Source organism: Labrus bergylta, chromosome 13 (genome assembly GCF_963930695.1).
Source record: "Labrus bergylta chromosome 13, fLabBer1.1, whole genome shotgun sequence".
Lineage (NCBI taxonomy): Eukaryota > Metazoa > Chordata > Actinopteri > Labriformes > Labridae > Labrus > Labrus bergylta.
In genome coordinates, this window is record NC_089207.1 from 26,459,966 (window position 1) to 26,481,671 (window position 21,706).

At 39.4% G+C, this 21,706-nt stretch overlaps 3 protein-coding genes across 3 annotated transcripts; 1 reads left to right on the forward strand and 2 right to left on the reverse strand.

Annotated features, from left to right (window-relative positions):
* The first annotated feature begins 5,935 nt into the window (after window positions 1–5,935).
* LOC109997175 (polypeptide N-acetylgalactosaminyltransferase 5) lies at window positions 5,936–12,703 on the forward strand. The gene is made up of 10 exons (XM_020651564.3): window positions 5,936–7,475; window positions 7,564–7,730; window positions 8,427–8,546; window positions 9,416–9,551; window positions 9,633–9,752; window positions 10,112–10,229; window positions 10,333–10,662; window positions 10,988–11,068; window positions 11,409–11,561; window positions 11,824–12,703. The coding sequence occupies exons 1-10, from the start codon at window positions 6,367–6,369 to the stop codon at window positions 11,962–11,964; spliced, it is 2,475 nt and encodes an 824-aa protein (XP_020507220.1). The 5' UTR covers window positions 5,936–6,366; the 3' UTR covers window positions 11,965–12,703.
* Window positions 12,704–14,331, reverse strand: LOC109997177 (uncharacterized). Its single transcript, XM_020651566.3, has 2 exons — window positions 13,572–14,331; window positions 12,704–13,476 (listed from the first exon to the last, which is right to left on the reverse strand). The coding sequence occupies exons 1-2, from the start codon at window positions 14,071–14,073 to the stop codon at window positions 13,082–13,084; spliced, it is 897 nt and encodes a 298-aa protein (XP_020507222.1). The 5' UTR covers window positions 14,074–14,331; the 3' UTR covers window positions 12,704–13,081.
* A 2,193-nt stretch (window positions 14,332–16,524) lies between these two features.
* On the reverse strand, window positions 16,525–20,875 carry cytip (cytohesin 1 interacting protein). The gene is made up of 8 exons (XM_020651565.3): window positions 20,369–20,875; window positions 20,017–20,066; window positions 19,870–19,924; window positions 19,617–19,719; window positions 19,301–19,394; window positions 18,323–18,389; window positions 18,025–18,091; window positions 16,525–17,814 (listed from the first exon to the last, which is right to left on the reverse strand). The coding sequence occupies exons 1-8, from the start codon at window positions 20,516–20,518 to the stop codon at window positions 17,345–17,347; spliced, it is 1,056 nt and encodes a 351-aa protein (XP_020507221.1). The 5' UTR covers window positions 20,519–20,875; the 3' UTR covers window positions 16,525–17,344.
* Between the last annotated feature and the right edge of the window lie 831 nt (window positions 20,876–21,706).

The window sequence follows — 21,706 nt, forward strand, 5'->3', positions numbered from 1 at the left end:
TATGGAAAATTATTTTAAACAGCATAAAACGGCTGGGGCTCATTTTTTCCCTGTTTCTGCCACTATCACTCCAGCTATTGATAAGATGTCTAAATTTATTGCAGAATAATTCTGCAGGAAAAGAGATAAAAGGTTGCTGAATAAAATATGAGGCGAAGGCTGTAAATTGTAGCAATGCATATCATTTCATTCAAATGTAGGACGCAATTACCATCTGCTACACTCATCAGTCCCCTCCTTTATGACTTAATTATATGTTTAATGCTATCAGATCAAGGAAAGGGCAAAACAGATGAATGAGAGAGAAAGAGAAAAGATTCCGCAACAAGACAAAAGGCAGATGAAAAGTAACATGAAAGGCTGGAATTGATTTCATTCACTGGGAAATAGAAAAAAGTTAATTTAGATACAATGTTCCCTCGTCTCCTGCGTCTTTGTAAGATAATAAACGCAGCATGTTGCCAATAGGTCTCATACCAGTCACACAATAGAAGTCAAGTTCCTCAAAAGTGAAAGTCTGCCCACTATCTAGGTTGAGTCAACGGCAGGTTTGTGAATGGTTCAGAGTATGAGATGATCATTGTAGTAATTCAGACTTTGACATCAATTCATTTTCCTCTGACTGAGGCCTACAACATGTAACTATTTGATCACTCACATACTGCATATTTTACACCCTCAGTCTTCTACAAGTCACTTAAAGAGGTTATGTTTTCTGTACATTTCTGTTCACTCTGTTTATCATATTTTAACAATGTAAAAGTTGTCATTTTGCTTTGTTCCAGCCCTATGAAACTAAATGTATCCTGTTGTGGTCTGTTTTGTCTGGGTCCTCGGCCGAAACTTTACAAATCCTGAAACTTTTTGTTTGGATGCAGATTGTGTGGGGCAGCGTTCACAAAGAAAACCGGGCTTGTCCAAATGGCTGTGGGCTAAAAAGCTAGCCAGTGGGCATCCCAGGTGCCAGCGGGCACTGTCCTAACTGTGTACCTTTGGCCAGAACTCATTATAGGGTGACATTTAGGACTGCTGCTGTCCATGCCAAGTCAGCCCTCTGGATTGAGACAAATTATGTAGTTATTTTTTATGTCAGACATTAAGTCATGTGCAGGGGGAGCCAAATCAGTATCACCTTCATGTCACCTGGACAAAAAAAAAAGAGATGCATGCTTTGGACTTCTTAAATAGGGGTGTTGTTTCACATATTTGTTGAAAAATGCAGTTTCACAAAACAAGGTGAAGTTCATTGATAGTCTGATTTGAGGTGCAAAATGATGAATGAAAATATGAAATGTCAGATAATAAACTCAGTATGAGCTCAGCTTTTGTTTTACTGTAAATTTATTCTAATTCTTTCTATCAAAACTCAACATAATTATATAATTACTGAGAAAAATATCAGCCTGTTAAGCTGTCTTAGTGTGGTTTTTTTCCTCTATATCCAAGAAGACAAGTCCCATCATGCAGAGAACTTTCTACCTGTATGCAACAGAATGTAAAATAGTTTCTTTACCTGCTCTTTGAAATGTCGTTCACAAAAAAAAGACAAACAGTTTTGAATTTGATAAAAGACTATAACTGAAGGATCATGAGGGGGTTTAATACTAAAAAAAAAAAACTTCCAAAACATGTGTTATATAATCCAAACATTTTGATGATCATCATGACTCTAAAAACTTCTACATTTAAAAACAGTTTCAGTGGTTACTTGAACCAAATGTATAAACTCAATCTGTATTTCTAACCTGTGCGTATATTGCAGAGGGAATCATGAGTCCTTGTTGCAGATTCTTCCATCAAGCCAAATCATCAGCAACCCACCAGCCGAGCTAAACGTGAACAGAACCAAGGCTCCATCTTGTGGTCTAAAAGAAGTACAGTCACTCTTATCTTTGCTCATATGCTCGCCACTACCTTCTTAAGATGATAAATATATGTAAGCTTATCAGACAAAGACAAGACACGTAAAAAAAGTATAATACTACGATATGTGTACGGGGAATATTAAATCTGCAGTATAGAGCAATCATTAAGCATTTTATGGTCATCTCATTAATTCAGAGAAACATTTATGATTTGAAGATCCCATGAAAACATCAAACTGAGGACATAAGCAGCTCCACACGTTCATTAATAGCAGATGGACTTGCTTGCAGGTATCTCACAAAGCATGAAATGACTCAAAGTTGTTTATCTGCTTTGTATTATTGGCCAAATTATAGTTAATTGCTCATTTGATGTATTCAGAGTAAAGCATTCATATGATGCATATGCTCCGGATATTTTCCACACAAACTTCAGGATGTAACAAACAGGAAGAAATGGGATGTAATTGATTATAAGTTAATTGTGCAAAGGTCTCCCTGATGGGAACCATCTGTCAAAACAAGCCCAACATTCACTAATTCTAATCATAATTAATTAAATGGCTAACAAATTACATACATCATAGTTAGTACGGGGGGGAAACTACCGCAGGAAATGTTATGAAACAAATTATCTTTAACAATGGAAGAAAATTACACCACATAACTAAATATTATACTCGTTTCCGCGAGCCATATTTCTTAATGAATTCTCTAATTAATTTAATTCACACATTGTGCATAATTTGGAGCTGGAAATGTCAGTGGGTCAGACTTAACCGTATTGTTGCCGGCTGTCTATTTCAACGAGTGCCATATTAGCACAACATGACCTCTACACACAGCAACTGTTGTAATTTGAATTCCGGGGTTTAATTAATATGTTCTACTGATATCAAGTACATTTAGCTCCTTTTACACATGCCCGTGTCAATGCTCGGTTTCCATTTGCTTTAATATGATTTGTCTCTTTGGTGGAAACGTCATAACAGATCATTTTAAAGATGTCAAGTATGACAAGAAGGCCTTCATTGTTTCATGCTTCATGTGTTTAGTGCTGAACTTTCTGGTTAGGGTGACTCAACACTCTCAAAACTAAAGCCATGACTGAGCTCATTCGCACAGCACTTTTACATGTTAATGAAAACAGTATCGCTAATAGAGGAGGGAATTGTTAACTCTTTTCTCCCAGTTTTAGTGTCAACAGGAATTTTTCAAGGTAGTGAAATTGATTTGCTTGAATGGCATTTTCCAGATGTTACATTAGAATGAAATAATACCTGCTGAGATCCATACTGCATTATAATTTATCTGTCGGACCCAAGAACTGTTTTTTGTGTTTTTATTTTTCTTTAGGTTGCAGTGAAAGCATTTACATTTATCAAAGTATGACACTCAAAATACAGATTAAAGAAATATCTGGTGATTTTGGGGCGGGGAAAAAAATAGAATATATTTAGACAGGTTTGATACAAATATACAAATTCAGGCTTGAAACAAAGCATATTCTAAAGGTAAATGCAGCACATACACCTGTTTCTCTCTGTTTACAGTCTTTATGTTAAGGCTAAACTGACCAACTTCAGAAGCTGAAGATCTAGAGAGTGGAGTTTCACATCCAGCTTTTACCTCATTCGCTTTTTCAGTCATTTCCCTTTAATACCACAATTTATGTTCATGGAAAATGTTGAATTTACTAACTGATATTTCCATATTTAGTCTACCTAATTAATGTAAATTATATTGGAAATCACTTAATTTGCATAAAATATGAATCATCAGCTTTTTAAAGATTATTTTATGGGGTCTCACATTTATTTGGAGAGGACAGCTGAAGATAGACAGGGAATGTGGGAGAGAGAGAGTGGGGATGACATGTACTAAATCACCTTGCAGGATTGGGATTCAAACCTGCGACTGGTGTGACAAGGACTGCCTCTGTTCATGGGACGCAACTGAGTTGAACCAGAACCCCAATAGCTAAAGGACATATCCTATAAGATGAAAAAGCACATTGTTTCATGTCAGGTAATGCAACTAAGCATGAAATCATGTGCAGTTTTCTTAGCTGTATGCTCAGTCACCTGTCTTACCTGTGTTTTTTTTTTTTTTAAACCCTGTGCTCATACAGTTTACAGAAAACACTATCAAATTTACCAAATGATGCCATCATGAGCGTGAATGCAGAATTGGATGAATAAATGAATAAATTGCCCCGTGCACAACAACATATAAGCTAATACATGCATTACAGGGCTCGGGGGCTATCCCGAGGCCAATCATTTAGCTAACACACTAATGAAAGCGTGTGTAGTGTGGCTAAGGGCAGCCACCATGGGAGGGTACCACTCCCCTCCCTCCTCATGTAGGGGGGCTGTTAATAGGCTGGATGGAGCCAATGGGAGTCCCAGGAGAGGCCAGCTGATGAAGAGGAAAACCTGTGGTCGCCTTCACTAATCACTGCCTAATGGCTGCAGTAACACTGCCTTTACAAATGGGATCGTACGTGTGTGTGTGTGTGTGTGTGTGTGTGTGTGTGCGTGTGTGTGTGTGTGTGTGTGTGTGTGTGTGTGTGTGTGTGTGTGTGTGTGTGTGTGTGTGTGTGTGTGTGTGTGTTAGAAATACTGAAGTTTTAGTTCACTTAATCATTTATTGATAAATGTCTTCTATGTGCATTTTTTTCTTAAAATATTGGTATAAAACGAAACTGGCTGACAATAATCTAGACACAAAAAACAAAAACTTCTAAAGCAATTTATACTCATCAATAGCCTACATGAAGTAAACTACAAAACATTTTTCAAGAAAAACTAGGAAGAGGTCTCTGGTGCACTTTCAGTAGGCTACTTGCTGCTTTTATCTAGGTTATAGACACATTGACTGTGATGGGATTTTGGGCTCTTTGTAAGATCATACAAGATATTTAAATCAACAGTGTGTACGATTTAGTGGCATTTTTTCTAGGATCATTCTAGTGTAATACCTTATCTTGGGATTTCATGATATCATACATTTAAGAAATCGTGAAGATTGTTCTCGTTTTCTATACAATGCCCCAAATCTAAACACCTGGTACTCGCTTGTTTTACGTTGGGATATGTTTTACCCACAAAATAATCAAAGCTGTGAATCAAGTTAATCCACATTCCTGAAATGTCAAGGTGTGTCCTGTCTCTGTTGAACAGGTAGACTAAAGTGAGCCTGTAAAGTCAGCGTCATTAGTTAAGGAGATATTGTGACGTCATGTCTACGTACAATTTACACCGAACAATTCATGAAGTCATGTTGTTCAACTTTTCGACAATGTCACAATCATCGTTCTAACGTGAACACGAAGCTACAAAGCTGCCTTAGGAAAATCTCTTCCGGTTGGGACCTACAAAGTAAACTTCTCGTAAAAGAGTTTTCAATGATAAGCAATAGTGTAGGCTAATTGTTCAAAAGATCATTTTGACTAAAGAAATAGTCTATATATATAATATATATAATTTGATAAAGCATTGTCTCTTATTTCCTTTTTTTGTTATCCATATTAACTTCCCTGGGTATTAAGGTCGAGCCAATCCAAAACAGAGCGCCAGATTCGCTATTTATTGGACCCTGAGGTGTTTTTTAACTTAGTTTTTTTTTGCAACTTGTGAAATCATATTCCAAATTTCTCCTTTTATTTTCTTTCATTTTTTCTTACCCATCTTCTTTCTTACAGCTGTGAAATTAAAAAAAAAAAACTTAGTTAAAAAAACACCTCAAGGTCCAATAAATAGCTAATCTGGCGCTCTCTGTTTTGGATTTTTTTTCTTACGGTATCTACAGGGTTTATAGATCATTCAAATGGCTCAAAAACAAACAAAAAAAAAAAACTTCGAGGCAACATGTTTTAATAATTGAATAGCCTATTTTCAAACATCTATCAAGGGGTAGTCACGTGAATATGGAGTTGTAGGCCTGTGTCCTTCCTTGTAGCCTAACTCATACATGTCTTCCCAAACAAACTTTATTTTGAAGGTTACCTCTGAACTTCTTGTACCTTTCTATCTAACTCCGGCTAACTTGTTTGTCTCCGTGTAGGCCGACACTTCCCTGTTAATCTGCCCAATCAGAGTTTACTGACAAGGTGGAAGTTGGTTGCTACGTCCTCGTACAAATCCGTGTGTCAGTGAGAGTAGTGACGAGGATTTCCATCGAAGTAACCAACAACAACTCCAGAGAAGTTTCTGTGAAGAATGTTGCGGTTGAAACAGGATGTCCTCGGGTGTTTGGAGGTGACGGGAGATACACGGTCGGTAGGGGGAAACAACTTTACATTGTAACCTTTGTGTGGTGGGCTACAGCTGTATTTCTGACTGACAACCCCGCAGCATGCCACGCAGGCAACTAACTTCTCCAAGGAAAAGAAAAGTTTTCCTTCCACCCATAAGTGGCCAGCTGTGTGACGACAGGATACTTTGACATTGTTTGAAGTTTCACGAGGATTTCACTTTTTTTTTTTTAAAGCGTGAGAATGATGAAGGTTAGGAGATACTTGAGAGGTAGTGGGAGGGTACTCGCGTTTGTGTTCATTGCCTCTATCATCTGGCTGCTGTTTGACATGGCTGCACTTCGCATATCACTAAACGACGTGAACAGTCAGCTGCTGAAGGAACAAGTGATAAAAGAGAGGCAGCTTTTCAGACAGCAGTACAGAGTGACACAGCTGATGAAAAGAGGCTTTAAACACCCAATTCAGAGGGTGGACTTGGCTTCTCCACAGGCTGGGAAAGGACCACTCAATTCAAGCATCAAACTAGCCCATGTGTACAGACCAGGGGGCAAGATACAGGACCAAATGTTAGGGGGTAAAAACCCTGACTCTTTGCAGCACAAAGGAGATGCTCCACTAAACAAGGACAACCCTAAACGTATTGCTTCTGAACAGAAAGGAAAAGTTAAACCAAAGCAGGGTGATCTTGCAAAGAAGAAAGCTGTAAATCTGGATCTAAATGGGGCAAAACTAGAAAAAAGCCAAGTCCTGGATGATTCTAATAAAGTAGTAGAGTCAAATATACACAAAGTGCCACATGGTGTTCAGGAAAATAATCATGCCCATCTAACAACCACAAAGAAGGCACCTGTAAAAGATGAAGTCGTCGTAAAAATCCCTGTAAACAAAGCTGATTCAAAGAAAAACGAAAAAGTCAAAGATGAACCCAAGATTAAGAATGGTACCGATGTGAGTCAGCATCAGACGGAGAAGTCACAGCCTGTTAAAGCAACATCTAAACCTCCAAACAAGGATCCACAAGGGAAGGAGGTCAGAATGAAAGCGGAGGATAAAGAGGCTCATAAGGCAGCGAAGGAAACTCCAAAACCTACAATCAAGGTCCGAGCAGGAAAGGATTCCAAAAAACAAATCATGGCTGTTAAAAAGTCTGGCGTCCACAAAGTGCTCTCTCTGGATGCGACTGATGTTCCCAGAAATGCTCGTGCAGTGGGCCAATTCGGCGTGGCAGTGAATGTTGCCAGTAATGAAAACTCTGAGGTGAGGAGGAGATGGGATGAAGGACATTTTAATGTTTACCTGAGTGACAAGATCCCACTGGACCGAGCGATCCCAGACACCCGACCTGAGATGTGAGTCTTCTTCTGCATATTTTCATCACTCAAACTTGCTTTGAATACGAGGCCGAAATTGTATTTGTATTGAATTTTTTTTTACCAGGTGCGCACAGAATCTCGTCCACAACGACTTGCCGTCCACCAGTGTGATTTTCTGTTTTGTGGATGAAGTGTGGTCCACGCTCCTCCGCTCTGTGCACAGTGTGCTGAACAGATCTCCACCTCACCTCCTGACTGAGATCATTCTAGTGGATGACTTCAGCACCAGAGGTAAATGTTAGAGAATGTTACCTTGAATGTTTTCCCACAGCCTGACAAACTCAGACTCAGCATTAGAGGCTAAACCATCAGAGATAAGTGTTCCCTTTGTGGATCTTCTGCGGTGACATCATGACACATAAAGGCGTGCTCACCTTGATACAGTCCTTTCTGGACATTAGGGTAAAATGTGTAGGCCAGCATGTAGCAAGAAACTTAAAGAAAGATCTGTGCAACCTGTGCTCAATTTTCTATATTTTTTAACTGCTTGATGACACAAACATGTTTGAGATTTGCCCATAAAATGTGTTTCTTTAAGATTTAAGACTTTGACAACAAGATCTGATATACTGATTGAACAAGGAAATTAATTTTTACAGTTGGTTATGATCCAACTGATCCTCCTCTGCAAACAAAATGCTTCAACATGAACTCTGTCTATATTTACCTCAAACAAATATTTGCTATTTCTCTGCTGGAGTTTGATGTTACTACTCAGGTAATACTACAGCATATTTCCATAGACCAGATGAAACAGTCCTCAGCTATTGAACTGATGAAATATTATTATATAACTGGACATATCATCACACATCATCATTATTTGATTCCTACTCTTTTAAACTCAGATTAAATGCACTTTAAGTACGTTATCTTAAAACAGTGTATTTTTGCTTATTAATCACAATTATGACTTTGTTTCAACAGAGTATCTGAAGGAGAAGCTGGATAAGTACATGTCCCAGTTCCCTAAAGTGCGAATCATTCGCCTGAAGGAGCGGCAGGGCCTGATCAGGGCCAGGCTGGCCGGAGCGGCTGCAGCCAAAGGTAAGCACTCCAAGTATTTTTTTGTCTGATTTTTTTTGTCTAAATGTCTGATTTATACTCAAATATGTGTACAAAGGTAATGGACACATGGACGAGGAGGCATGTTCCACACAAAAGATACGATTAATACAGCCACAGGTTTTACATTAACATGTCGGATCATGTGCTCAGACTTTGTAATAATCATTGTTGCAATGAAAACACAAATATGTCTGTGTGCTTACTTTTACTTTTTTAAAGCTGCTCTTGGTTTATGTGACCCCTCCTAATGAGTCATGTACACCTATTATTCAAATTGAAGCCGGTATATAAATGTGTTTGAGTTACTGAGTTGTGCAAGATTCCAACATTCCTGTAATGTGTGGATAGTCTTGTTTCACAAGCTCTTAACTCGTTGTCATATAGTATAATGCCTATTGTTACGACATGAATGGAGGCAGAGTTAAAAAACTTGTTTGTATAGCTCTATAGCTCTGTTCTTACAAAAAGCCGTGCAGAATAGAATGAGTGTGTAAAGACATTTCAAGAATAAGCATCTTATATGGATCAAATGTGCAGAAAGTCTTAGACTTACTCTCTCTCTTGCAACTAGACAAGTTTTTGCAAGTTTAGGATAGGATAGGATGGGATAGTAATTTTTGATCCCCAGAGGGGAAATTCGGGCGTTATTATAACTGAATTGTGCAAACAAGTGAAAAAACAAGTCATTGTCTCATTAACACAGGACTGAAAAGTGAGTGCAACAATATAGAACAATGAATGTTAGCTACATGAACAAACAACTGCTCCCTATAAGAGTTGAATTGATGCCATGCAGATGTGTCTTATTTGTTTAACTGCAGCAGGATGTTTGCTTTCCTCTAACTCAGGTGAGGTCCTAACCTTCCTCGACTCCCACGTCGAATGTAACGTGGGCTGGCTGGAGCCGCTGCTGGAGAGAGTGTATCTGGATCGCAGGAAGGTGCCCTGTCCAGTTATTGAAGTCATCAGTGATAAGGACATGAGGTGACAAATGCACGGCTATATGTGAACACATCATGTTGTTGTGATCGTGTCTCATACTGTATTCATGCTCTTTCTCCTCAGTTATATGCTGGTTGACAACTTCCAAAGAGGTATCTTCAGATGGCCTCTGGTGTTCGGCTGGAGCGCCTTACCAGAGGAGTACATCAAGAAGAATAACATGACTATTGCAGATCCCATCAGGTGACTATATATATATATTTACATATATATACAATTACAGTATATATATATGTAAATACTGTAATTGACATCTTAATTGACCCATCTGTCACATAACTGCATTTTTCTTATCATGTTACTTCAGCATCTTTTGCACTATTCACCACTGCACTGTTTCATATTAGTCTTTTCTTATTATGTTTATTGTTGATATTTAATGTTGTACCTGTACATATGAGAGCACAGTTCACCAAAGTTAAATTCCTTGTGTGTGTAAGCATACCTGGACAATAAATCAGATTCTGATTCTGATGATATATATATTTATAATCCTTTTTTTTTTTTCCTGCATTTTAATTAATTTTCATGTGATGTTACAGATGTCCAGTTATGGCTGGAGGGCTTTTCTCCATAGACAAAAAGTACTTCTATGAGCTGGGTGCTTATGATCCTGGCCTGGATGTGTGGGGAGGGGAGAACATGGAGATCTCATTTAAGGTATGTCACTTATATAATTCATAGATAATAACCACACATGCTATTGATGTTAAGGAAACTTTCATCATGTTACTCTTCATCGTACGTGTCTCTTTATACATAGATCTGGATGTGCGGAGGGGAAATCGAAATCATCCCCTGCTCTCGAGTGGGACACATCTTCCGTGGAAAGAATCCCTACAAATTCCCCAAAAACAGGCAGAAGACTGTGGAGCGTAACTTGGCCAGGGTGGCGGAGGTCTGGCTGGATGAGTACAAGGACCTTTTCTACGGACACGGTTACAACCACCTGCTGGATAAAAAGGTGGTCGACATCGGAAATCTCACCGAGCAGATTGAACTGAGGAAGAGGCTCAATTGCAAGAGCTTCAAGTGGTACCTGGATAATGTGTATCCAGATATGGACGCTCCCTTAGCGAAAGCTGAGGGCCTGGTATGTAGAGAGATACATTTTTCTTTACATTTCATTAAAAATAAATCTTATTTAAAATGAAAGTTTTGTGATGTTTTTTCGCCATGAAGCTTGTGTTGTTTCTGAACCTCTTAACAAACCCAAACAGAGGCTGCGATTGTGCTCCTGAAGAACAAACGATATTTGTTCATTGAAGCCTCTGAAAGCTATTTGTAAACATTCGTTAAGGGAAAATAAGAACAGCAACAAAGCCCTTTTTCAATGCAGCTTTAAATGAGCAGTCTTGTTTGTAGAGCTGATTCACCTCTGTAAAATCTTGATCATCTTTTTTTTCCTCTGTCTGTAGGTCTTGAATCGGGGTTTAAGAAAATGCCTCTCTCTACAGGGTGGCTCTCTGTTGTTTGACACATGTGATCTAAGCAAGCAGGTAGGTGTCTGATTGATTTAACAGATCATTTAGCAGAATTAAAAAAAAAGCACATTTCTTACATTTCTCTTAGCACATCCTGAGGGATTTTGGCCTTGTGACTGTTGTAATTATGGGTAGGCCATAACAAAAATATCCAGGAATAGACCTAGATCAGCATAACTGCAATCACGACCCAGGGCAGGATAAACACGGGTGGAGTCAAAGACGAGACTAAAAGTTTCTAAATTTTAGTCTTTTTGGTTTCAGAGCAGCTTCACTGAGCCATCTATCCAAATCTTTCAGTTTTCATTGAGCATAATTACATCCTCCTCACTCTTCTCTTCTCTCTGGTCTTCAGAGTCAGCACTTTAACTACACCTGGACGAAGCAAATCCGCCACCAGGATCAATGCATAGCAGCCCAGTTCAATGACAACGGCTCTGTTTTACAACCCTGTGACGACAACAAGCCTGAACTCCGCTGGTTTCACAAATCCTCCAAGTCGGCTCTGGTAGGTTGACCTTTGGTTTGTTGTTTTTCTCTGTGTGCCTTATTGGTTGTTCTTGTCTTTGTAAACTGTCATTTTAGTGTTCTTAGTCTCCATAAGACATATTTAATAACATTTTCAAATTGACTAGAAGAATAATGATAGTCAAGTACATCCAGTTTAGAACAGATGTAGTAGATTTTGGGAGTGTTTTCAAAGCTTTGTTGTCTGATTGTGTTTCCTGTTGTGTGTGTGTGTGTGTGTGTGTGTGTGTGTGTGTGTGTAGGGGGAGCACCTCATAGCAGAGTTCATTTCCCACCACATGTGCCTGGAGGCCAATCCAAAGGGAGACACTTTCCAACTCAACTCGTGTGAAACCAGCAACCTCTTCCAGAAGTGGCAGTTCACACACTACAATACTAATTGATAAGACTGAGAGTGAACTCAAAGTGGTGAAACTCAGACACTACAAGAACACACACCACTGTCCGGAGGAGGCGGGGGAAACACATACACTTAGTGTGAAGCGGAGGGAGTGGCGCTGTGCAATGTTTCCAATGTCCTTTTTATCATATCAACATGGACTGACTTTAAACTTTGAACTCTCGTGCCTAAGAGAAAGCGAGCATCTTTTCTGCTTTTGCTGGAGATAGTTCATTTTCAAGAAGATGCTCTATGCTGGTGTGAGGGGAACAAACCAAACGACTACAAGTTAACGTCAAAGAGAAGACGTTTGTCAGCACAATGAATCATTTCTCTGCCAAAGATAGAGAGTGCCTTTTTGTTTTTGTTTTGTTCTGGGACTACATAATGAGTGCATGTGATGTCAAACTGATTTATTTGTAAAAAAAAAAAGTGATACACACCTTTCTTTTTTTTTTCAGTGAGACAGTTTTATTTTCTGGATGTCTATTTTTGTTGGATGGTGAACAGTTACTTCTCTGCTTTTATAAATTGGTCTTATTAAGGTGAAGGTTTTTTGCTCTGGAAACTGTCCTGTTGTATGAAATCCTTCTTGTCACTAGAGGGAAGTGTTGGTTCAAAAAACACTCCATAAACCTGTGCTGTGATTTGATGATTTTCTAACTCTTATCAAACTCTTCAACCACACATAGACAAATCTTCATTTTCTAATGAAACTCCAAATAAAACGATGACAACAAAGATTTAATAGCATGTGTCTTTTTCTTTTTTTATTTCATTCATATACAGAAACCATTAACACGTATAAGTAGTTAATCACTTGAAAATACCTCCGCTTAAGGATTCACTGCTCGGTGCCTCACTCAAGAGTTTAACATACTGAAGCTCTAATACCTTATGGAAGCTTAGTTATTATAGGCAGTAGGATTATAAAGCTCCGGGCTTCTTATTTCTTTAATCTGCTGCTCAAATAACCTGGCTTACATCAGATGGGTTCATCCTAAAAGCATCAAATGAAAAATATTAAATATGGCTGTATGACATTGTTCTCCAATCACATATTACAATGCAAACAGCTTCAGAATATTTTAGTAGTTGAAATTGATCGCGTCCTGAAAATCTTACAAATTCATCATCATGTATTCAAACTCCTCGATCTTTTTGCGTGTGTTGCCCTTGCTGATCCTGCGGTAAGACACCGTGCTGTATTTGGAGGAAGTGAGATGGTCGAAGGATTTCTGTTGAGCGGATTTCTTTGGGTGCGGCAGGGAGGCGTGGCCCGGGTTGGGGTTTTGATGAAACCCCGCAGGAACATGGAAGTTAAGGTCCTTTTCTGGCCTCTGGTCTGTCTGAATCTGCTGCGCATCGCTCAACAGCGGGACTTCGGCTCTACACATCTGCTCTGGGACTTTTGTCTCCCCATTCAGCTTTTTATTAGTCTCATTAGTGACATCAAAAGGTTCAAGGTTTGCCATCTGTGCCTTTAGAACAACTTCCTTCTCAACTTGGAGATTTTCTAGGAGAGAGAAAGAAGAAGGAGATACATTTTGCATTCTGTTAACAAAACATCCCCTCAATCCCTTTTATACTAAAAAAGTAAATTCTTCTCACCTTTTTCTGCTGATGTATTAACCCCAGGCTGTGTTTGCATGTCTGCAATTGTGCAGTTTGGTTGCTGGGAGTCTTCACATGAGCTCTCAAACTTCTCTGAGTTTCCATCAGACTGGAGCTCTTTGTCTCTGTCCCCTGTCAGACTGACCTGTGGACTAATTTCCTTCTCCATCTCCTCTCTGCTGACAGTGGATTCTTCAGCTGGACCCTCCTCCCTCTGTGCGTTAAGTTCATCAGCTGCCACACTGTTGACAACTTTTTTTGACTCGCTTGAAATTCCACCAGATGTTTTTGCTTGAACGTCCTCATGAGGTTGTTCTTCGTCACTGTAGAACACAGAGTCATCCCCCTCCTCCATCGACCACATGTCTCTTTCTTCAGTTTCCTCAAGTTTCTGCAGAGGAGTCCCACCTAAGATCTCCAGCACCTGGGATGCAAGTACATCATCCTCTACTGGGAGCCTCGGAGGCTTTGGAGGAATTTTGCTCGCATCAATCTCCATCCTTTTAGATTAACCTTTTCCTGTGATAATAACGTTGTCACATCCAATTTGCTGATTATCTGATCAATCAAAATTTAAGCAACCTCATACTTTGCCTTTGTCTGTTCCAGTGTTCCAAAATACTTCTTTTTCTGTATCCAGCGTTGTCATAGATTGAAGAAAGAACCCATCCTGCATTCAGTCTGCTCTGCAAGTTGAAGCTCTCTAGCCTGCTCTCTAGCGCTTGTGCCATGTAAGTCTGAGTACGTGTCAAAAGACAGAAGAACAGGGGTTGTGTTGTGCTCCTAACAGAGACTCTTTGTCTCTGGCATCTGAATATATAGAGATTGTACTCTTAAATAATCTCTGCTGGGTGACCACCTTCATTCTGTAAGATTTAGAGTCTGGATTAACATTCCCCTATAGGTCACTCTGCACCTCCTGCACAGACTCTTTCACATGTGCTGAAAGCTTAGCCATATTATGTCTTATGTTATAAGTGGATAAAAAGAACTTAACATCTTAAGTAAGGCACCTGAAATACTGATATAACTACAATATGTTCAACACAAACCATTAGCACAGCGGTTCTTTGCATGCATTCTGTGAAATTTAGGTACATTTACTTTGAACAGTTTTGGGGTAATTTGAATGTTATGAATATTTATTCTGTTGCACAACATTTCACAATGTTCTTCCCTTCAGTTTCCTCAAAGCCGAAGATACTATTTTATTTAAACTAAGGTTTAATGTTGAATACATGGGATAAGCCTTCAATATCAAACCTTTGGATCAAAGCCTTTTTGGACAGTTTTGGCACTTTTTCACGAGTTTTAAAGAGTCAGCCAAAAGAAATTTCTCGTCTCAACTTCTTACATGGTTTGAGTTTAATGAAAATCCACTTAAACTCCTCAGTATTTAACAAAAAAATGCATTTAATTAGAAAAAAGAATTAAACAAAAAAAAAAAACATTTTCACCAAACAGCAGCACCATAGTGATGTCATCAATTCCGATTTTTTTGATTTGTCATTTGTCAGCTGCCATGTTTGTTTTTCGACACCAGTAATGACCATTTTTTTGGATGAGAGTCTGGGGCTGAAGAGGAGATAACAAATAAGCTAAAAGAGCCAGTGGAACCTAGCAAAATGACATGTTGGCAAGCCACATGTTCAACATAATATACAGTAAGAAGCCATCCACATTGACATGGCTGGGATGTCAAGCTCATTCACAGATTAAGTTGAGGATGATATCTTGAATGGAGAAATTAGTTACTAGAGACCCAAACAGTATTTTGCACCTGACTGTAAAAATGTATAATTCAACTGTAAAGTTGGTCATTTTAACCCGGGTGTGTCATTGGGATTGACTCGCTCCTTTATGGCTTGCCTCAATTGGACACTTGAGGAACTGCACTTTTTGGTTCGTCATTGTTGGCTTTATTTTTCACACCTGAGATTGCTGCTTGGTCAGCTTTGGACCCTCGGGTGAGGTCTGACTCTTTTGTTTGGAACCATTAGACAAACCAACCTAATTCAGGAAAACTCCACCACAAACACTACACTAATAATATGCAGCTTTGAAGTGCCTGTCACTGATACTACAACTAATATTAGTACAAGGTTTTTGGAAAAACTGGTAGAGCACATGGTTGATATTTGGTCAGTTATTGATGTGAATCTCTTTCCACAACTGCCTTTCAACACAACTCTGTTTTCATAACTGATGTTTTATGAACCCATTGAACCATTTCATCTCCTTCCTGATAGCAGACTTTAAAAAATAACTAGTTACCTTTTTTTAAACTCATCTCATTCTTGGTTTTTATGGTTAAAATGACACGAGCATCATAATTCTTGTGAATATTAAGCATCAAGTACAACAGGGTTTAATTTACTGTAATGTGAGCTCTCTTTCTCCTTCTTTAGCAGAAACAGCCGGAAACCGAAGAAGTGAGACTTATTACAGGAAACATGTAGGCTTTCAATTCTCACGTTTTAGATTGTCAACTGTTATGCATTACCCAACATATTATTTGCCTCTTTTTATGGATGAATTATGTCTAATACCTGCATCATCAACCCAAATCTTAAGCTTAAAGCTCACCCTATCTGGTTGAATCTGCAACTTGAAATTGAGTGTACATCACTGATTCATCCTGTGAAGGAACAAATAGAAAATAATATGCTGTTTTTCATTTGCCATTTCAAATCAGGGCATTTTAATTCTGCACAAAAAGTGTCCCTTAGATTTTTTATTAACTACAATGCCCCTCCAGCAGCCAGTGTCTGCAGCCTCTCTCACTCTCAGTTTCTCAATGGGTTAAGCCTCAGTGTGGGCCTGAGTCCTGTGTGCCATCAACTAAAAAAAGACAGTTGCAGTTTGTTTGTGATGTCTACAAACACCCTGCAGCACTTCTATGTCTTCAGTTTGCATTTCTATGTGGTTACTGAAGGAAAGCACGTGTGGGTTAAAAGACTTCATGAGTTTATTATGCTTTTTAAAACGTTTTCACATTTAAACAAAATTACATTCTCTACACAAAGTTGCATTTCTTTAAATTAAGAATTTTTCAATGTTTCTGAGTGAACACAGTAAATAAGTGCTACACATCGTGAGAGTAATTTTGGAAATGAAAACAGTTCAGTAGTACCTCTCGTACCCACATCCTGTTATGAGCTGAAGCCTTCTAAACTGAGAGACGGTTTGGTTTTGGTTCTGCCTTCTACGTGACAGAAAAGCTTCTTTTCTTTTTTTTACTATTTATACAACTTCGTAACTGAAAATGTATTTTTTATTTTAGGGTCATAATAATCTCATTTTACATTTCAAAGTGCTACATGAATACAGCTACAGTACATCCGTCCACCCTGAATTCATTAATGCTGATCACAGTCATTCAGTTTCATATCCAAGCTTGCGACATACATAACCTCATCAATCATACCTAACCTATCTTTGCCCACAGGCTACATTCAGTCAAATGCTTGTTGAAAAGATAATAATTTTACATATTTATAATGATTTTAACCTGCAGAAAGCCAAAGCCCTCCAGTGAGCCAGGTTCACCTTAAAGGAACGGGGTCCTCTTTGATAAGGGTGCAACAATGTCCAATAATACAAACACTTCTTTTCTAAGGCTTGAAACGGCTCAGCAGAGTTAAAACATGTAAGTGTGGTGAAGCACTTCATGAGGAGTGTCTTTTTCTTTCTTCAACTTGTTTGAAGCATGAGAAACCTTGTCAGTCCAGAGTACTAGGTAGAAAACAGAGCATATGAGCAACATGTCACTATACAGTATTTGGCTCATCCTCTTCAACTGATCGCTGGAGTCCAGGGATCAACTTAAAGATGTGTTTGCGTACACTTGCTTTCCTGCCTTTGCGGGGAAGGGTACCAAACAAGGAGGATATCCTTGTTTCCTCCCAGGAGGGAGAGAGCGAGCTGCTGCTGGACGCCAAGCTGGAGCTGCCGGAGCGACAGAGGGTTTGATGATAGTGATGGTGGCTGCTGGAGTTGGACAACGACCTGCTGGAGCTGCCCAGTGTGGGGAAATCTCTGGAGAAGAAGCAGCCATCGTTTGTGGTGCTTGCTGCACTGCAGGGGCTGGGAGAGCTCAGGTCCCCAAACACACTGTCATCTGTCATCACACTCCTGAAGCTGCTGTCACTGGAAAAGCGGCGGCCAAAGCGGCCTGTGGGGGAGCTCAGAATGGCCGAACAGTCCACTGAGAGCTGGAGGCTGCTGCTGTTCATGTTACCTGGAAACAAAACAAAAAGAATTTGCATATCAAGATTGAGGCAGGAAGTTCGTCAGCAGCTCCTGTGTTCAATTGTCTGGGGAACTCCTTTATGGTATTAGTCTGAAGTGTACGCTTCATGTCACATCACAAACAGTGTTGCTTTAGAAACAGGACAATGGTTATGAGAAAGGAAGGGCTGTGGTTTGACAGCTGAGCACGCTCTCTCACCTCGCATGAGGCGTTTTTCCTGTAACGCGAGCGCTTGCAGCTCCACCAATTTCTCACGTAGCGATTGCTGTATGGGCAAAAAACATTTGGGGTTTTACTTCCAGTGAAACTAGATTTACCTATAAATTCAGAACAGAAACTCTCACATTTTAATATTTCAGTGTCGTCTGTGTGACGGTCCTCTTGTATCTATTTTAAATGTAAACGTTGCTCTGTAATCCTTACCTGCTGGGTTTGTGTGTTTTATGTAGTTTTAACATGCAAACAACAAACAAGGGCAAGGTTTAAAGAGACGCACCTTAAGCAGGTTCTTCTTCTTCTCCAGCTCAATCTGCTTCACTACAGTCCCACTTACAGTCTCCACCCTGAATCAGATAACAACACATCATTTCAAACACAGCCATCAGAAAAACCGGACAGTGCCTCCCTCCACTGATCTCTTTTGTATGTTTTCATTTTTACAACTGAGCTTCCATGAGATGGGCCGACAAAGAATAATAACTTAAAAGGGTATGGAGAAGATATAAAGCTAAAATAAAAAATAAATCAATTTACAAATAACCATGAAAAGCTTTAAGTGTTTAAGTGCTTTAAGCAGCTGATTGACTTTAAGTGTATTTGTGTAACCAACAGATGTCTGCTTTTTGCACTGCTTTAGTTTGTTGATGGCAAAAAGTACAGAGGCCCTATGCAGACATGCATCCATACATTCTATTTTCTCAATTTCCCCATGATACCGAATCATTTCCAGTAGTTTTCTTAACATCGTAAATTATGTTTCTGTTATTTCTGGGATGATAAAGCTGGTTTACCCATGATCATGATTACATTTTCTCGTTATCTTGAAATAACAACTCTTGTTTTCTCATAGAAGCGGGTTCATTTCCTAGCAATCTAGCCCACACTAATGAGGTTAGTTGAACCTATTTTTTTTTTTTTTTTTTTTTTTTTTTTTTAATGGTTTTGCAACTCTGGGTATACAAGATTAAGTAGTTGATATCTATAGACAACAACTGGAAATTGTCACAAAGGGAAAACTGAAAAAATAAAATGCATTGTCCCCTCAGGGCTCCTGTAAAAATGCAGACAAAAATTGCATTTTAACTTGTAAAACTTGTACCTTGTTTTATAATTGTAAAATGTGGAATAGTCTAAGGTTAGCGTTAGGAAAGGAACTGTACAATTTAGTTTTATTTCTATGCATAATATGTCCTCTGCTATATGTTTACATCCCACCATGACAGTGTGTGCAGTGTTGTTACTTTGTGTCACTTACTTTAGACTGTTTGTTGATTCTTTTATCAGGTGGAGTACACGATCATGAGACAATCCTTCAATGCTGACCCCATTGATAGTGATGATAACATCGCCTTTAATAAATGAGGATGCAAAAAGAGGAAACTCATCAATTACAAGAAGTCAAGCTGGCCTTCTATTGTGTGTGTGCAACAGTGCAGGTATGTGTAGGTGGATCACAGCTTTAACACTTGTCAGAAATATAACTGTCACCTCTGTACATCAGAAAAGTACAAAAAGGTCAGGCTCTATGCACATGTATGAAAGCGTCCGTGTAGAGGATATGGGCGGTTCACCTGCGGTCAGACCAGCACTCTCAGCAGCGCTGTCCTCCTGCACCTTACGCACGAATGTGCACATCTCCACTGCAGAGCTGTCCCTCAGCTGCAGCCCATAAGTCTGCAAGGAAAAGAAGACTTTGTCACAAAAGCCAAAACAAAAGAAATACTTCTGAAACCAATAACTCCAGAGGCAGAGATTAAAAAGCATGGCAGCAAAAGACGTGTACTTCAATTACATGAATATAAAATGTAAAAAAAAAAAACTCACCTGAATTTCAAAACCAAATGTTTCATTGTCTTGCTTCTCCAGAACAATTATGGTCCTGTGCAAAAAAAAAAGTTTATATGCAATAAGACTATATTGCATATCATTGGCCAATATGATTAGCTGCCCTATATAGTTTGATATATTTACCTTTGTGGGTCAGAATAATCAACCAGTGATGTGGAGTAGGATTGTTTGGGCTGCAAAAAGAGAAATGCAGAGTTCTTCTTTAAAACCATAAAAATGATTTAAGGTTTAAACTTGACAGGACACTTTATGTAAACATGTTGATCCCACAGTGTTACATATGTGAGTCACATAATTTAAGATTAAAATAGTTGTAAAGCTTTTGGCCTGCCTGATATATCAGTGTCACACAGTTAAAGGCACAGCTGAACTTTGAAAATTAAAATCTCAGTTGTAATCTTTTTATGCAAGTGATCTAACTTGCAGAACAAAAATGGATTTCATAAATATTTAACACCTGATTTTCTTGTCTCACCTTGCGCACTCTGGGCAGAGAGCCTGTGTTCTGCCGGGGGCGCTCACCGCTTCCCCTCAGTGAGCGCCGGTACCACAGGGAACTCTTCTTCCTATTATCCACATTGTCATTGTCTTGGCTGGCCTGGCGCTGAAGTCCATTGAAATTCATGATGGTTTGTATGGAAGAGTAGTCCTCAAAGCACCATCATTGTCCTGCTGCAGCAACTCCTTAATGACTGTGAGCCCTGCTGTGCTGCAAAACTGTGTCAAAGCGGAAACTCAAATCATGTGACTCTGTGGTAGACCTGTGCAGATCACAGCCTCACGTACCCACTTTCCTGTTCAACTCTTTTAACTCTGTGACCCTCTTTTCTTGAGAAGGGGTTTGTCTGCTTCTGAAAGCAAAACAAGAAGGATGTTCGAGCTTTTTTTCCCCCTTTTTGTATCCCCTTCAAAAAGTCCCTTTCCTTTTCTGCAGTCTGAGCGATTCGATTTCTGGTCTGTCAGAAATCAGCAATGCATGAGGAACTGCCACCTCGCGCCTCCAGCAGCACCTGCCTCCCGCCTCTCTCACTCTCAGTTTCTCAATGGGTTAAGCCTCAGTCTGAACCTGAGTCCTGTGTGCTGTCAAGCAGGGAGACTTGTGGGCCATGACAAAAAGGGCTGATTTAGCTCTGGGCCAGTGTCACGCTCCCCAAACACACAGCATGGGTCATTGGGCCGCAGGCATCAGACGAGCTCGGATCAAAAGGCAAATCAAACACACAGGCCGGCAGTCACGGAGACAATGGCTGATGGGTTAAAGAAAACTGAACCACAGAGCACAAACCCTGGTCCCACTACCACACCCAGGCCCTCAAAAGGTGAACTGTTTGATCTGCAGGACAAGAAGATCAGCTTTCAAGGGGAGCATAAACTCTAAGAATTTTTTTTGTTTTTTTGTTTTTCTGTTTTTTAGCTCAGTACTGTAATCAAATGCACCCAAATGAATTACTCTTGAACTTCCAGATTGCCTCACAGTAATCCCCTCTGCCCCGCTGACCCTCAGCAGAGCGGTTGGCAAAGAGACCACGGGACTGTCTGGAACACAGATGTCCCGTTTCACAAGGACATTGCATATTTTTATCCACATTTCCATTTTTTTTTGTTATTCATACTTATTTTATTATTCAAGTCGCTATAGCCAATATTAGCCACATTTCTTCTCTTCCTATTGGTATTGTTGTGTCTCAGTCTGCTCCTAATATGTTGAGTGTCTTCAGATAACTTGTTACGACTCTGAATTTTATGAATAAAAATGGATTGACTTGATTCACAGGAAAGCCTACTAATTGTTCTAAAGCTTGGCTCAACAGAT

Coding starts and splice junctions, on each gene's coding strand:
- LOC109997175 (XM_020651564.3), top strand. CDS start 6,367: ATGATGAAGGTTAGGAGATACTTGAGAGGTAGTGGGAGGGTACTCGCG. Junction 7,476..7,563: donor CCAGACACCCGACCTGAGAT/GTGAGTCTTCTT, acceptor TTTTTTTACCAG/GTGCGCACAGAATCTCGTCC. Junction 10,230..10,332: donor ACATGGAGATCTCATTTAAG/GTATGTCACTTA, acceptor CTTTATACATAG/ATCTGGATGTGCGGAGGGGA.
- LOC109997177 (XM_020651566.3), bottom strand. CDS start 14,073: ATGGAGATTGATGCGAGCAAAATTCCTCCAAAGCCTCCGAGGCTCCCA. Junction 13,477..13,571: donor TAATACATCAGCAGAAAAAG/GTGAGAAGAATT, acceptor TCTCTCTCCTAG/AAAATCTCCAAGTTGAGAAG.
- cytip (XM_020651565.3), bottom strand. CDS start 20,518: ATGAATTTCAATGGACTTCAGCGCCAGGCCAGCCAAGACAATGACAAT. Junction 19,720..19,869: donor CATTTGGTTTTGAAATTCAG/GTGAGTTTTTTT, acceptor TTTTCCTTGCAG/ACTTATGGGCTGCAGCTGAG. Junction 18,092..18,322: donor AGAAGAAGAACCTGCTTAAG/GTGCGTCTCTTT, acceptor TTGCCCATACAG/CAATCGCTACGTGAGAAATT.